We start from the raw sequence: 15463 nt of genomic DNA, 5'->3' as shown, positions 1-15463 counted from the left end.
ACCTGTTTGTTTGTTTGGTCTGTGTACTTAATTAATGGAATAGAATGGGGGCAGCAGGTAGCCTAGTGGTTAGAGCGTTGGACTTGTAACCGAAAGGTTGCTAGATCGAATACCCGAGCTGACAAGGAAAAATTCTGTCATTCTGCCCCTGAACAAGGCAGTTATTCCACTGTTCCTAGGCCGTCATTGTAAATAAGAATTTGTTCTTAGCTGACTTGCCTAATTAAAAGAAATATATGTATATATATATATATATATATATATATATATATATATTTATACATTTTATACATATACATTTTATACATTTTATATATATATATATATATAAAATGGAATAGAAAAGGAGAATAGGACTTGAATACAATTGCAGCTAATCATTAATAAATGCTATGCACAAACATACAGGCTTGTATTTTGGCCTATATAATACTATTCTAACATAACTCCAGTACATTACTTCAAGAGAGGTACCAGTTGGCCTATATAATACTATATAATACTATTCTAATGTAACTCCAGTACATTACTTCAAGAGAGGTACCAGTTGGCCTATATAATACTATATAATACTATTCTAACATAACTCCAGTACATTACTTCAAGAGGTACCAGTTGGCCTATATACTCTGCCAATCTAGTAGATAAGGACAATTGGTATTGCATACATTTCAACAGAATTGAGGCTAATCTGAAATCAATAATGTTCTGCACCTCACAGAGCACCTCACACACACACACACACAGGCACTAATGGTTCAGGAGTCCCCCCCCCCCCCCCCCCAGACACACACACTAATGATTCAGGAGTACCTCCCCCCTCCTACCTCTTCATATTGATTGGTGCTGCTCACAGATGAAGAGATATCTTCAGAGTAGTTTAAACCAGGTCCCCTGTGAATCCCGTCTCTCCCTTTTCACTCGCTGGGGTTCCTATCTGTAGATATGGATCTATATTTCCTTTTCCTAAAAGACCGTTTCTAAGTGGGGTCCTGTGAAACCAATAGCAGTGGAAACTTGCTCAATGAAAGCTTGAGTTTGGTTTCATTCCTGGAGGGAATAACGAGGCAAGTCAGTTAAGAACAAATTCTTATTTACATTGACGGTCTAGGAACAGTGGGTTAACTGCCCTGTTCAGGGGCAGAACGACAGATTTGTACCTTGTCAGCTCGGGGGTTTGAACTCGCAACCTTCCGGTTACTAGTCCAACGCTCTAACCACTAGGCTACCCTGCCGCCCCAACGAGGCAAGTCAGTTAAGAACAAATTCTTATTTACACTGACGGCCTAGGAACAGGGCCTTGTTCAGAATGACATATTTTTAGCTCGGGGATTCGATCCGGCAACCTTTCGGGTTACTGGCCCAACGCTCTAACCACTAGGCCGCACACTTAAAAAAAAACATGTGTTATCTTGAAAGCATTTCTCCTACTCACTCAGAAAGCTACATTTTTATATTGGCTATTTGAAATTATCTTTGTCTTTAAAAAAAAAAAAAAAAAAAAAAAAATGGAAGACCAGAAACATTTGCTTCCTGTGATTTTGTTCCACAATAAAATGGTTTTGTGTGGACTCACCCGTTGAAGGATCTGAATTGAGTTTAAATGTTGATTATAAAGTGTATGTTCTTTGTTAAGATATGGGTATGTTAAGATATGGGTATGATTAAGTTATCTGTTTGGTTTCTAAAGTCTGTTTTTCTTCCTGTATCTGTAGCAAGCCAAATGTGGATTCAGTCTTCAGATACTGGAGATAATGAACAGCTCAGGGTGAGATGACACCACTATATCACGATACTGGAGATAATGAACAGCTCAGGGTGAGATGACACCACTATATCACGATACTGGAGATAATGAACAGCTCAGGGTGAGATAACACCACTATATCACGATACTGGAGATAATGAACAGCTCAGGGTGACATAACACCACTATATCACGATACTGGAGATAATGAACAGCTCAGGGTGAGATGACACCACTATATCACGATACTGGAGATAATGAACAGCTCAGGGTGAGATGACACCACTATATCACGATACTGGAGATAATGAACAGCTCAGGGTGAGATAACACCACTATATCACGATACTGGAGATAATGAACAGCTCAGGGTGACATAACACCACTATATCACGATACTGGAGATAATGAACAGCTCAGGGTGAGATGACACCACTATATCACGATACTGGAGATAATGAACAGCTCAGGGTGAGATGACACCACTATATCACGATACTGGAGATAATGAACAGCTCAGGGTGAGATAACACCACTATATCACGATACTGGAGATAATGAACAGCTCAGGGTGAGATGACACCACTATATCACGATACTGGAGATAATGAACAGCGCAGGGTGAGATAACACCACTATATCACAATACTGGAGATAATGAACAGCTCAGGGTGAGATAACACCACTATATCACGATACTGGAGATAATGAACAGCTCAGGGTGAGATAACACCACTATATCACGATACTGGAGATAATGAACAGCTCAGGGTGACATAACACAACTATATCACAATACTGGAGATAATGAACAGCTCAGGGTGAGAACACCACTATATCACGATACTGGAGATAATGAACAGCGCAGGGTGAGATAACACCACTATATCACGATACTGGAGATAATGAACAGCTCAGGGTGAGATAACACCACTATATCACAATACTGGAGATAATGAACAGCTCAGGGTGAGGTAACACCACTATAACACGATAATGAACAGCTCAGGGTGACATAACACAACTATATCACAATACTGGAGATAATGAACAGCTCAGGGTGAGAACACCACTATATCACGATACTGGAGATAATGAACAGCTCAGGGTGAGATAACACCACTATATCACAATACTGGAGATAATGAACAGCTCAGGGTGAGGTAATTCCACTATAACACGATAATGAACAGCTCAGGATGACATAACACAACTATATCACGATACTGGAGATAATGAACAGCTCAGGGTGAGGTAACACCACTATATCACAATACTGGAGATAATGAACAGCTCAGGGTGAGATAACACCACTATATCACGATACTGGAGATAATGAACAGCTCAGGGTGAGATAACACCACTATATCACGATACTGGAGATAATGAACAGCTCAGGGTGAGATAACACCACTATATCACGATACTGGAGATAATGAACAGCTCAGGGTGACATAACACCACTATATCACGATAATGAACAGCTCAGGGTGACATAACACCACTATATCACAATACTGAAGATAATGAACAGCTCAGGGTGAGTTAACACCACTATATCATGATCATGAACAGCCCAGGGTGAGGTAACACCACTATATCATGATCATGAACAGCGCAGGGTGAGGTAACACCACTATATCATGATCATGAACAGCGCAGGGTGAGGTAACACCACTATATCATGATCATGAACAGCGCAGGGTGAGGTAACACCACTATATCATGATCATGAACAGCGCAGGGTGAGGTAACACCACTATATCATGATCATGAACAGCGCAGGGTGAGGTAACACCACTATATCATGATCATGAACAGCGCAGGGTGAGGTAACACCACTATATCATGATCATGAACAGCCCAGGGTGAGGTAACACCACTATATCATGATCATGAACAACTTAGGGTGAGGTAACACCACTATATCATGATCATGAACAGCTCAGGGGGAGGTTTACACCACTATATCATGATCATGAACAGCGTAGGGTGAGGTAACACCACTATATCATGATCATGAACAGCGTAGGGTGAGGTTTACACCACTATATCATGATCATGAACAGTTCATTATATCTTCCCTGTGTTTATAATATGATGGTTAGTATCTTCCCTGTGTTTCCTGTTTACAGGGTGGAATATAGCACCTTTGATATCCTGGAAGATGAGGAGGTAAAAGAGGCTGTTTCTGTCTATGACATTTGCAAAACCATGTTGGTGAAACCTAAGGATGTCTTTCTACATGTTAACATGGTTTTCTTCATTTATCTTCCAATCACCAACGTCCAGGTTAGACAGGGTCTAAAGACGTACTCAAACTGGCCAACGTACCCTCAGCTATACGTCAATGGGGAACTCATTGGCGGGCTGGACATTGTGAAGGTGAGAAGTGATTTTTGTTTTACACCTCAGACCACAATTGCGCTTATTACCTCCACTTAGTTCTGGACTAGTCTGAATATGTCTATAAACCATTTACAATGGAGATCGTCCATTTTAAAATAGCTTTTTAGTCCTAAACTAGGCTGAATCTGGTGTCTGGGGGAAACCAACCCTTATAGGATCAGCCAGGTATGTCACAGTGTCATAGACAGAGGCAACAGCAGTACCACAGACTCTCCACCAGGTGTCACTAAAGCACCGTGTTCTGTTTTCTTAGCCTGCTTAATGTCGTCATGCCGTGTACAGTCAGACAGGCAGCATGGAAGGGCAGGAAGGTCATCCTCGGTAGTAAAAAGCACAGAGGAAAAGATTGGTGTAATGTAAATACCAAGGTTTCTTAGTGAACTACATTAAGCCATGCTAAGGGAAGGTTACACAACATTGAGATAGTAAAGTCCCCAGTGTGCGTCTATACATAGTTAGTTTAATGAGACAGTAGTTCTCTGTGTATCTATACATAGTTAGTTTAATGAGACAGGAGTTCTCTGTGTATCTATACATAGTTTAATGAGACAGTAGTTCTCTGTGTATCTATACATAGTTTAATGAGACAGTAGTTCTCTGTGTATCTATACATAGTTTAATGAGACAGTAGTTCTCTGTGTATCTATAGTTAGTTTAATGAGACAGTAGTTCTCTGTGTATCTATACATAGTTAGTTTAATGAGACAGTAGTTCTCTGTGTATCTATACATAGTTAGTTTAATGAGACAGTAGTTCTCTGTGTATCTATCTATACATAGTTTAATGAGACAGTAATTCTCTGTGTATCTATACATAGTTAGATTAATGAGACAGGAGTTCTCTGTGTATCTATACATAGTTTAATGAGACAGTAGTTCTCTGTGTATCTATACATAGTTAGATTAATGAGACAGGAGTTCTCTGTGTATCTATACATAGTTTAATGAGACAGGAGTTCTCTGTGTATCTATACATAGTTTAATGAGACAGTAGTTCTCTGTGTATCTATACATAGTTAGATTAATGAGACAGGAGTTCTCTGTGTATCTATACATAGTTTAATGAGACAGTAGTTCTCTGTGTATCTATACATAGTTTAATGAGACAGTAGTTCTCTGTGTATCTATACATAGTTTAATGAGACAGTAGTTCTCTGTGTATCTATACATAGTTTAATGATACAGTAGTTCTCTGTGTATCTATACATAGTTAGTTTAATGAGACAGTAGTTCTCTGTGTATCTATACATAGTTTAATGAGACAGTAGTTCTCTGTGTATCTATACATAGTTAGTTTAATGAGACAGTAGTTCTCTGTGTATCTATACATAGTTAGTTTAATGAGACAGTAGTTCTCTGTGTATCTATACATAGTTAGTTTAATGAGACAGTAGTTCTCTGTGTATCTATCTATACATAGTTTAATGAGACAGTAATTCTCTGTGTATCTATACATAGTTTAATGAGACAGTAGTTCTCTGTGTATCTATACATAGTTTAATGAGACAGGAGTTCTCTGTGTATCTATACATAGTTTAATGAGACAGGAGTTCTCTGTGTATCTATACATAGTTTAATGATACAGTAGTTCTCTGTGTATCTATACATAGTTAGATTAATGAGACAGGAGTTCTCTGTGTATCTATACATAGTTTAATGAGACAGTAGTTCTCTGTGTATCTATACATAGTTTAATGAGACAGTAGTTCTCTGTGTATCTATCTATACATAGTTAGTTTAATGAGACAGGAGTTCTCTGTGTATCTATACATAGTTTAATGAGACAGTAGTTCTCTGTGTATCTATACATAGTTATTGTGCATCAATACAGTATTTGTTTCTGATGCTGTTGGAAGGTTACATGACAGGTCCAGTAGGCTGTTATTTTCTCATGTATCAGCTGGTATGAAGATCAGACCTGTATTGACATGTGTTCTGTGTTTTTACAGGAGCTTAAAGACAGTGGAGACCTTTCTTCTGTCCTGAGGGGTGAATGCTAGGTTCCTGTAGTACTGTGATGGGAATGAGCTATGGACTACTGCACTCTTCCTTCCCCTCTCTACCCTCTTCTTCCTCTCTCTGCCCTGTTCTTCCTCTCTCTAACCTCTTCGCCCTCTCTCTAACCTCTTCGCCCTCTCTCTACCCTCTTCTTCCTCTCTCTATCCTCTACTTCCTCTCTCTACCATTTTCTTCCCCTCTCTACCCTCTTCTTCCTCTCTCTACCCTCTTCTTCCTCTCTCTAACCTCTTCGCCCTCTCTCTACCCTCCTCTTCCCATCTCTACCCTCCTCTTCCCCTCTCTATCCTCTTCCCCTCTCTACCCTCCTCTTCCCCTCTCTACCATCCTCTTCCCCTCTCTATCCTCCTCTTCCCCTCTCTATCCTCCTCTTCCCCTCTCTACCCTCCTCTTCCCCTCTCTACCCTCCTCTTCCCCTCTCTACCCTCCTCTTCCCCTCTCTACCCTCCTCTTCCCCTCTCTACCCTCCTCTTCCCCTCTCTACCCTCCTCTTCCCCTCTCTACCCTCCTCTTCCCCTCTCTACCCTCCTCTTCCCCTCTCTACCCTCCTCTTCCCCTCTCTACCCTCCTCTTCCCCTCTCTACCCTCCTCTTCCCCTCTCTACCCTCCTCTTCCCCTCTCTATCCTCCTCTTCCCCTCTCTACCCTCCTCTTCCCCTCTCTACCCTCCTCTTCCCCTCTCTACCCTCCTCTTCCCCTCTCTACCCTCCTCTTCCCCTCTCTACCCTCCTCTTCCCCTCTCTACCCTCCTCTTCCCCTCTCTATCCTCTTCTCTTCTCTATCCTCTTCCCCTCTCTACCCTCTTCCCTTCTCTATCCTCTTCCCCTCTCCATCTTCCTCCCCTCTCTATCCTCTTCCCCTCTCTACCCTCCTCTTCCCCTCTCTACCCTCCTCTTCCCCTCTCTATCCTCCTCTTCCCCTCTCTACCCTTTTCTCTACCCCTCTCTGAAATACATGGTATATTATCCATCCATTGATTTTTCTGAACTTAGCACAGGTGTCCAAATTAACCTGATTGATCAAACAGCATTCTGTCACCAGCTGCAAATATAATAAAGTCATCCATGATGCTACCTGACTGGTTTCCTTATTTGTCTTTTGAACCTTAGAGAACACAGCAGTCAGAGCAAAGAACTAGAACCTTAGAGAACACAGCAGTCAGAGCAAAGAACTAGAACCTTAGAGAACACAGCAGTCAGAGCAAAGAACTAGAACCTTAGAGAACACAGCAGTCAGAGCAAAGAACTAGAACCTTAGTGAACACAGCAGTCAGAGCAAATAACTAGAACCTTAGTGAACACAGCAGTCAGAGCAAAGAACTAGAACCTTAGTGAACACAGCAGTCAGAGCAAAGAACTAGAACCTTAGAGAACACAGCAGTCAGAGCAAAGAACTAGAACCTTAGAGAACACAGCAGTCAGAGCAAAGAACTAGAACCTTAGAACACAGCAGTCAGAGCAAAGAACTAGAACCTTAGAGAACACAGCAGTCAGAGCAAAGAACTAGAACTTTAGAGAACACAGCAGTCAGAGCAAAGAACTAGAACCTTAGAGAACACAGCAGTCAGAGCAAAGAACTAGAACCTTAGAACACAGCAGTCAGAGCAAAGAACTGGAACCTTAGAGAACACAGCAGTCAGAGCAAAGAACTAGAACCTTAGAACACAGCAGCTAGAGCAAAGAACTAGAACCTTAGAGAACACAGCAGTCAGAGCAAAGAACTAGAACCTTAGTGAACACAGCAGTCAGAGCAAATAACTAGAACCTTAGTGAACACAGCAGTCAGAGCAAAGAACTAGAACCTTAGTGAACACAGCAGTCAGAGCAAAGAACTAGAACCTTAGTGACAACGTTTGTGAACCCCTGCTATAGATTGTGTTGTTTATCGTTTTATTACATTTCCATGGTTATGGTGCATTCAGAAAGTATTCAGACCACCGCAGCGCCAGCTGTGCCTCCAGAGACTCTGGGTTCGAGCCCAGGCTCTGTCGCAGCCGGCCGCGACCGGGAGGTCCGTGGGGCGACGCACAATTGGCCTAGCATCGTCCGGGTTAGGGAAGAATTGGCCGGTAGGGATATCCTTGTCTCATCGCACACCAGCGACTCCTGTGGCGGGCTGGGCGCAATGCGCGCTGTCCAGGTCGCTAGGGGAATGGTGTTTCCTCCTCTGTTAAGAAGCAGTGCGGCTTGGTTGTGTTTCTGTTTCCATTGATCATCCTTGAGATGTTTCTACAACTTGATTGGAATCAACCTGTGGTAAATTCAATTGATTGGACATGATTTGGAAAGACCCATACCTGTCTATATAAGGTCCCACAGTTGACAGTGTGTGTCAGAGCAAAAACCAAGCCATGAGGTCGAAGGAAATGTCCGTAGAGCTCCGAGACAGAATTGTGTCGAGGCACGGATCTGGGGAAGGGTACCAAAACATTTCTGCAGCATTCAAGGTCCCCAAGAACACAGTGGCCTCCATTTTTAAATGGAAGCATTTTGGAACCACCAAGACTCTTCCTAAAGCTGGCTGGCTGGTCGGTCAAACTGAGCAATCGGAGGAGAAGGGCCTTGGTCAGGGAGGTGACCCAAGAACCCAATGGTCACTCTGACAGAGCTCCTCTGTGGAGATGGGAGAACCTTCCAGAAGGCCAACCTTCTCTGCAGCACTCAACCAATCAGGCCTTTATGATAGTGGCCAGACAGAAGCCACTCCTCAGTAAAAAGCCCACTTGAAGTTTCCACTTAGGAGAAATGAGTAGCCCTGTGTTACCATCTCGACAACCAGATGTTCTCGGACTAGGAGAGAAAAGGTAGTCAGATGAAGAGAGAGCAGCTGGAGTAGCAGTGTTCTCTGGGGTGATCCATGTCTCAATCAGGGCCAAAAATGTCTAGGGACTGAAGGGCAGCATAGGCTGAGATGAACTCTGTGTTCTTGACCGCAGATCGGCAGTTACAAACTCTGCCAGAGACCTAGACTTCCTCCGCCGCTTACAGCTGCTGCTGAGAAACCAGGGGAGACTGAAGAACGAATGACCTAACAGAGGTGAAGACCACACCTCCCTGTACTAATTGCTGACTACCTAGGAGAGGTGAAACCACTCCCCCTCCAATACAGCCACTAATTACCAACACGTGTCACAAATTGCCCCGCCCCTTGATCCTGGTTGATGTGTCAACAACTATCTGCAAGTTATGATCAGTCAGCAGTTCACACACCAAGTAGACCACTGGGAAGACAGGCAGCACTTAAAGTAGATGGACCTAGCTAGCAAAAAGACAGTACTAGACGACAACAGATAAAGACATCACTTCTGGAGATATCAGGAGTCCTCTAGCTATAGAATGATTCAGTGTGGATCAATAAGACATTCAGCAGGTACATCCCCCGGATCAGTCTTCCCTGTTATCTCACAGAAGCATTTATTTAACCTTTCTTTTATCCAACCTTTATTTCTTGAACCTTTTATTTAATTTAACCTTTATTTATTTAAGCATGCACAATCACTTAATACAGAAGAGATGGTGTTACATGTAGACATTTGCTGGAAAGGCAGGGCCCTCATTTATCCAGAGTGAGACCCACAGCCACAGAGTCTGGGTAATGAAGTGTGTGTGGGTCGATCGGTGGGTCGGTCGGTCGGTGGGTCGGTCGGTGCTCTGCACACCGGAGTCAATAAGAGTAAACAAAGCATTCATATTAATTGACGGTGGTGAGCCGGATGTCCGTGTGCTCACCTCACCTGATACACATTTTCCCCTCATCCTCCCTACTCCTCCTCATTTTCCTCTCCTGACTTGGAGTACATCTGTGTGTCTCCTGAGGTAATTCTGGTTCTCCACTAAATCCACTGTGTGACTGACTGAGGCCCTTCTCTCCCTCCCCTCCTCCTTCTCTCCCTCCCCTCCTCAATTTCCTCTTCCACCTCTACTCATCCCAGCCTCCTCACATACCATGGTATTTACTCAACACACCGCTCTCTCTTGCTCCCTCTCTCTCTTAAACACTAACACACACACACACACACACATCCTCTCTCCACATGACTGTGCTCAGGAGGACTGTCTCCTCTCCACCAAATCACTCAGATTGCCATGTTGTTATTCCAGTCTGTTAGTGACTGCTGACAGAGAGATGCTGTCTGTTAGTGACTGCTGACAGAGAGTGATGCAGTCTGTTAGTGACTGCTGACAGAGAGAGATGCTGTCTGTTAGTGACTGCAGACAGAGCGATGCTGCCTGTTAGTTACTGCTGACAGACAGAGATGCTGCCTGTTAGTGACTGCTGACAGAGAGAGATGCTGTCTGTTAGTGACTGCTGACAGAGAGATGCTGTCTGTTAGTGACTGCTGACAGAGAGAGATGCTGTCTGTTAGTGACTGCTGACAGAGAGATGCTGCCTGATAGTGACTGCTGACAGAACGATGCTGCCTGTTAGTAACTGATGACAGAGAGAGATGCTGTCTGTTAGTGACTGCTGACAGAGAGAGATGCTGCCTGATAGTGACTGCTGACAGAGAGATTCTGCCTGTTAGTGACTGCTGACAGAACGATGCTGCCTGTTAGTAACTGCTGACAGAGAGAGATGCTATCTGTTGGTGACTGCTGACAGAGAGATGCTGCCTGATAGTGACTGCTGACAGAGAGAGATGCTGTCTGTTAGTGACTGCTGACAGAGAGATATGCTGTCTGATTGTGACTGCTGACATAGAGATGCTGTCTGTTAGTGATTGCTGACAGAGAGATGCTGTCTGATTGTGACTGCTGACAGAGAGATGCTGTCTGTTAGTGACTGCTGACAGAGAGAGATGCTGTCTGTTAGTGAGTGCTGACAGAGAGATGCTGCCTGTTAGTGATTGCTGACAGAGAGATGCTGTCTGATTGTGACTGCTGACAGAGAGATGCTGTCTGTTAGTGACTGCTGACAGAGAGAGATGCTCTCTGTTAGTGAGTGCTGACAGAGAGATGCTGCCTGTTAGTGATTGCTGACAGAGAGAGGCTGCCTGATAGTGACTGCTGACAGAGAGAGATTCTGTCTGTTAGTGACTGCTGACAGAGTGATGCTGCCTGTTAGTGATTGCTGACAGAGAGATGCTGTCTGTTAGTGATTGCTGACAGAGTGATGCTGCCTGTTAGTGATTGCTGACAGAGAGATGCTGCCTGTTAGTGACTGCTGACAGAGAGAGATGCTGTCTGTTAGTGACTGCTGACAGAGCGATGCTGCCTGTTAGTGAGTGCTGACAGAGAGATGCTGTCTGTTAGTGACTGCTGACAGAGAGAGATACTGTCTGTTAGTGACTGCTGACAGAGAGAGATGCTGTTAGATGTTAATAGGTGTTTATAACGTGTTTAGACACCAAAGTGTAATTCCCTAGATCAACCACCAGGTGGAGCACTCATTTAGTCTGTCCAATAACCCAACAACATGTTGTGACTGGGCCTGTATACACACTGCTCAGAAAAATAAAGGGAACACTAAAATAACACATCCTAGATCCGAATGAATGAAATATTCTTATTAAATACTTTTTTCTTTACATAGTTGAATGTGCTGACAACAAAATCACACAAGAATTATCAATGGAAATCAAATTTATCCAACCCATGGAGTTCTGGATTTGGAGTCACACTCAAAATTAAAGTGGAAAACCACACTACAGGCTGATCCAACTTTGATGTAATGTCCTTAAAACAAGTAAAAATTAGGCTCAGTAGTGTGTGTGGCCTCCACGTGCCTGTATGACCTCCCTACAACGCCTGGGCATGCTCCTGATGAGGTGGCGGATGTTCTCCTGAGGGATCTCCTACCAGACCTGGACTAAAGCATCATGGATGGAGCGAGACATGATGCCCCAGATGTGCTCAATTGGATTCAGGTCTAGGGAACGGGCGGGCCAATCCATAGCATCAATGCCTTCCTCTAGCAGGAACTGCTGACACACCAGCCACATGAGGTCTAGCATTGTCTTGCATTAGGAGGAACCCAGGGCCAACCGCACCAGCATATGGTCTTACAAGGGGTCTGAGGATCTCATCTCGGTACCTAATGGCAGTCAGGCTACCTCTGGCGAGCACATGGAGGGCTGTGCAGCCCCCCAAAGAAATGCCACCCCACACCATGACTGACCCACCGCCAAACCGGTCATGCTGGAGGATGTTGCAGGCAGCAGAACGTTCTCCACGGCGTCTCCAGACTGTCACGTCTGTCACATGTGCTCAGTGGGAACCTGCTTTCATCTGTGAAGGGCACAGGGGCCAGTGGCGAATTTGCCAATCTTGGTGTTCTCTGGCAAATGCCAAACGTCCTGCACGGTGTTGGGCTGTAAGCACAACGCCCACCTGTGGACGTCGGGCCCTCATACCACCCTCATGGAGTCTGTTTCTGACCGTTTGAGCAGACACATGCACATTTGTGGCCTGCTGGATGTCATTTTGCAGGGCTCTGGCAGTGCTCCTCCTGCTCCTCCTTGCACAAAGGCAGAGGTAGCGGTCCTGCTGCTGGGTTGTGGAGGAGGCCGTAGGAGGGCAACGTCTCCTGTTGTACTGGCCTGTCTCCTGGTAGCGCCCCCATGCTCTGGACACTACGCTGACAGACACAGCAAACCTTCTTGCCACAGCTCGCATTGATGTGCCATCCTGGATGAGCTGCACTATCTGAGCCACTTGTGTGGGTTGTAGACTCCGTCTCATGCTACCACTAGAGTGAAAGCACCGCCAGCATTCAAAAGTGACCAAAACATCAGCCAGGAAGCATAGGAACTGAGAAGTGGTCTGTGGTCCCCACCTGCAGAACCACTCCTTTATTGGGGGTGTCTTGCTAAATACCTCTAATTTCCACCTGTTGTCTATTCCATTTGCACAACAGCGTGTGAAATTTGTTGTCGATCCATGTTGCTTCCTAAGTGGACAGTTTGATTTTTACATTGTGTTGTTTAAGTGTTCCCTTTATTTTTTTGAGCAGTGTATATTGTAATGCAGATCTGTTCCACTATATACCCCATCTTTGTATGCATTTTTCATTGTTTGTTTAGATTGGTTTTAGGACGGCATCTTGTACGGAATGGTGGAATTTCTACTGTTGTTAAATCCTAAATTGCAGTGCAGACCCATGATTAAAATATATCAATTCATAAAGATGTCATGAGCTCAAATAGCTTTCTAGACAGGAAGTAACATTTGGGAGATCAGAGAGGTTTCGTAGAGAGAGAGAGAGGGGGAGGCTACCTTCCTTCCTAGACAGGAAGTAACATTTGGTAGATCAGAGATGTTTCATAGAGAGAGAGAGAGAGAGAGGGAGGCTTCCTTCCTTCCTAGACAGGAAGTAACATTTGGTAGATCAGATACGTTTCGTAGAGAGCGAGAGAGAAAGAGAGAGGCTTCCTTCCTTCCTAGACAGGAAGTAACATTTGGTAGATCAGAGAGGTTTCGTAGAGAGAGAGAGAGAGAGGCTTCCTTCCTTCCTAGACAGGAAGTAACATTTGGTAGATCAGAGAGGTTTCGTAGAGAGAGAGAGAGAGAGAGAGAGAGAGGCTACCTTCCTTCCTAGACAGGAAGTAACATTTGGTAGATCAGAGACGTTTTGTGTCAGTACTGTGTGTGTGTGTAGCTTCCAGAAATAAATGTCCATCCTTTAGGCTTCTGTTGGATAAGTGCTCTCATTACCAGTTGTGATTCAGCTATTCAGGTTTATGCTCATTACATTGAGCCATTTTTCCATGCAGAATATGTTTCTGAGAGTCAAGACATGATTGGTCTTTAGAATAGAACGTTCTCCCCTCCAGAGAAGCTCTATCACCCCGTCTGTCTGCAGCCGGTGCTATAAATATGCATCTGTCTGTTTCCTCAGAGCTGGCGGTGATGATGTCGTGGTGTCAATATATTCAGACTCCCTCCAGCGTTTTTATATCATCCCAAATCGTGAGGATGAGCTCTGGAGACCACCGTAAAAAAACAACAACTGTTCCACCCCTTCTTTGACTTGTGGGATATTGGTTTATTAAGATGCATTGCGAATGATTACATTAACAGATGTTTTATCGGACTATTTAGCAATGTGAGCATGATACATTTCATGACATAGGCCTAGACATAGAAATATCATGACATAGGCCCAGCCATAGAAATATCATGACATAGGCTCAGCCATAGAAATATCATGACATAGGCCCAGCCATAGAAATATCATGACATAGGCCCAGCCATAGAAATATCATGACATAGGCCTAGCCATAGAAATATCATGACATAGGCCCAGCCATAGAAATATCATGACATAGGCCCAGCCATAGAAATATCATGACATAGGCCTAGCCATAGAAATATCATGACATAGGCCCAGCCATAGAAATATCATGACATAGGCCCAGCCATAGAAATATCATGACATAGGCCCAGCCATAGAAATATCATGACATAGGCCCAGCCATAGAAATATCATGACATAGGCCTAGCCATAGAAATATCATGACATAGGCCCAGCCAAAAATATGTAATTGGCCCTTTATTTTATCAGGGTTTCATACTGAGACCAAGGTCTCTTTTACAAATGAGCCCTGAGGGACAGAGAATACACACATCAATGTAAATACAAAATACAAGTATAAAGAACAGAAGGACCTCGATCATCTTTCTGAATGCACCAAGAGGCGCCAGAACATCACATTCATCAGTAATAAGGTCCTCGATCATCTTTCTGAATGCACCAAGAGGCGCCAGAACATCACATTCATCAGTAATAAGGACCTCGATCATCTTTCTGAATTCACCAAGAGGCGGCAGAACATCACATTCATCAGTAATAAGGACCTCGATCATTTTGATTGGCCTTAGTCTAGGACCGACAGGAACGTCGACCGAATAACCTGCGTTCTACTATTTAGCGAGAGGCAGGACCTATTTCTGTTAAAAGAAGCCCATTTTTATTCTCAGCGTCTTCACTAAGCCTTTCTTCGTTCCAGATGCCCAGACATTTGTTAGCAGGGACACGATCATTATGGACACCATCCGAAGTACATGTGCTGAAATCAGAGTTATTTTTATGCACTCTAGAGAACAACATATACTTAGTTTTACCTGCATTCAAAAACTAATTTTAGGTCAGTAAAGTTTTTCTGTAATACAACGAAGGCAGACTGTAGTTCAGATAGAGCCTGGTCAACCGTGGGAGCAACAGTATAATCGGCATACAAGTACAGGTTACATTGTTTTTAAAAAGACAAGTCGATATTGTTAATGTAAACACTCAAATGTACAGGACCCAGACCTGACCCCTGTGGGATACCTTTAGTAATGTCCAGGAAACCT

The 15463-nt window shown here is 43.8% G+C and overlaps 1 protein-coding gene across 4 annotated transcripts in view; it reads left to right on the top strand.

Moving 5' to 3' along the window:
• Nucleotides 1–7243, top strand: part of LOC149970063 (glutaredoxin 3-like) — a 37006-nt gene extending 29763 nt beyond the window's left edge. For 3 of the 4 annotated variants that reach the window (XM_090228822.1, XM_090228823.1, XM_090228820.1), the window contains 4 exons: nucleotides 1716–1768; nucleotides 3883–3922; nucleotides 4040–4132; nucleotides 6105–7243. In XM_090228822.1, coding sequence (XP_090084948.1) covers nucleotides 1716–1768; nucleotides 3883–3922; nucleotides 4040–4132; nucleotides 6105–6155 — 237 coding nt within the window. In that variant the 3' untranslated portion in view covers nucleotides 6156–7243. Of the gene's footprint in view, nucleotides 1–1715; nucleotides 1769–3088; nucleotides 3197–3882; nucleotides 3923–4039; nucleotides 4133–6104 lie in introns of those variants that run through there. The other variant, XM_090228821.1, reaches the window with a different exon arrangement.
• The last annotated feature ends 8220 nt before the right edge of the window (nucleotides 7244–15463 follow it).

The sequence above is a fragment of the Oncorhynchus mykiss genome, unplaced genomic scaffold (genome assembly GCF_057628025.1).
Source record: "Oncorhynchus mykiss isolate SJ-2025 unplaced genomic scaffold, ASM5762802v1 scaffold101, whole genome shotgun sequence".
Lineage (NCBI taxonomy): Eukaryota > Metazoa > Chordata > Actinopteri > Salmoniformes > Salmonidae > Oncorhynchus > Oncorhynchus mykiss.
The sequence above is the reverse complement of the archived record's forward strand: the minus strand, read 5'-3'. Positions and strand labels throughout refer to the sequence as shown.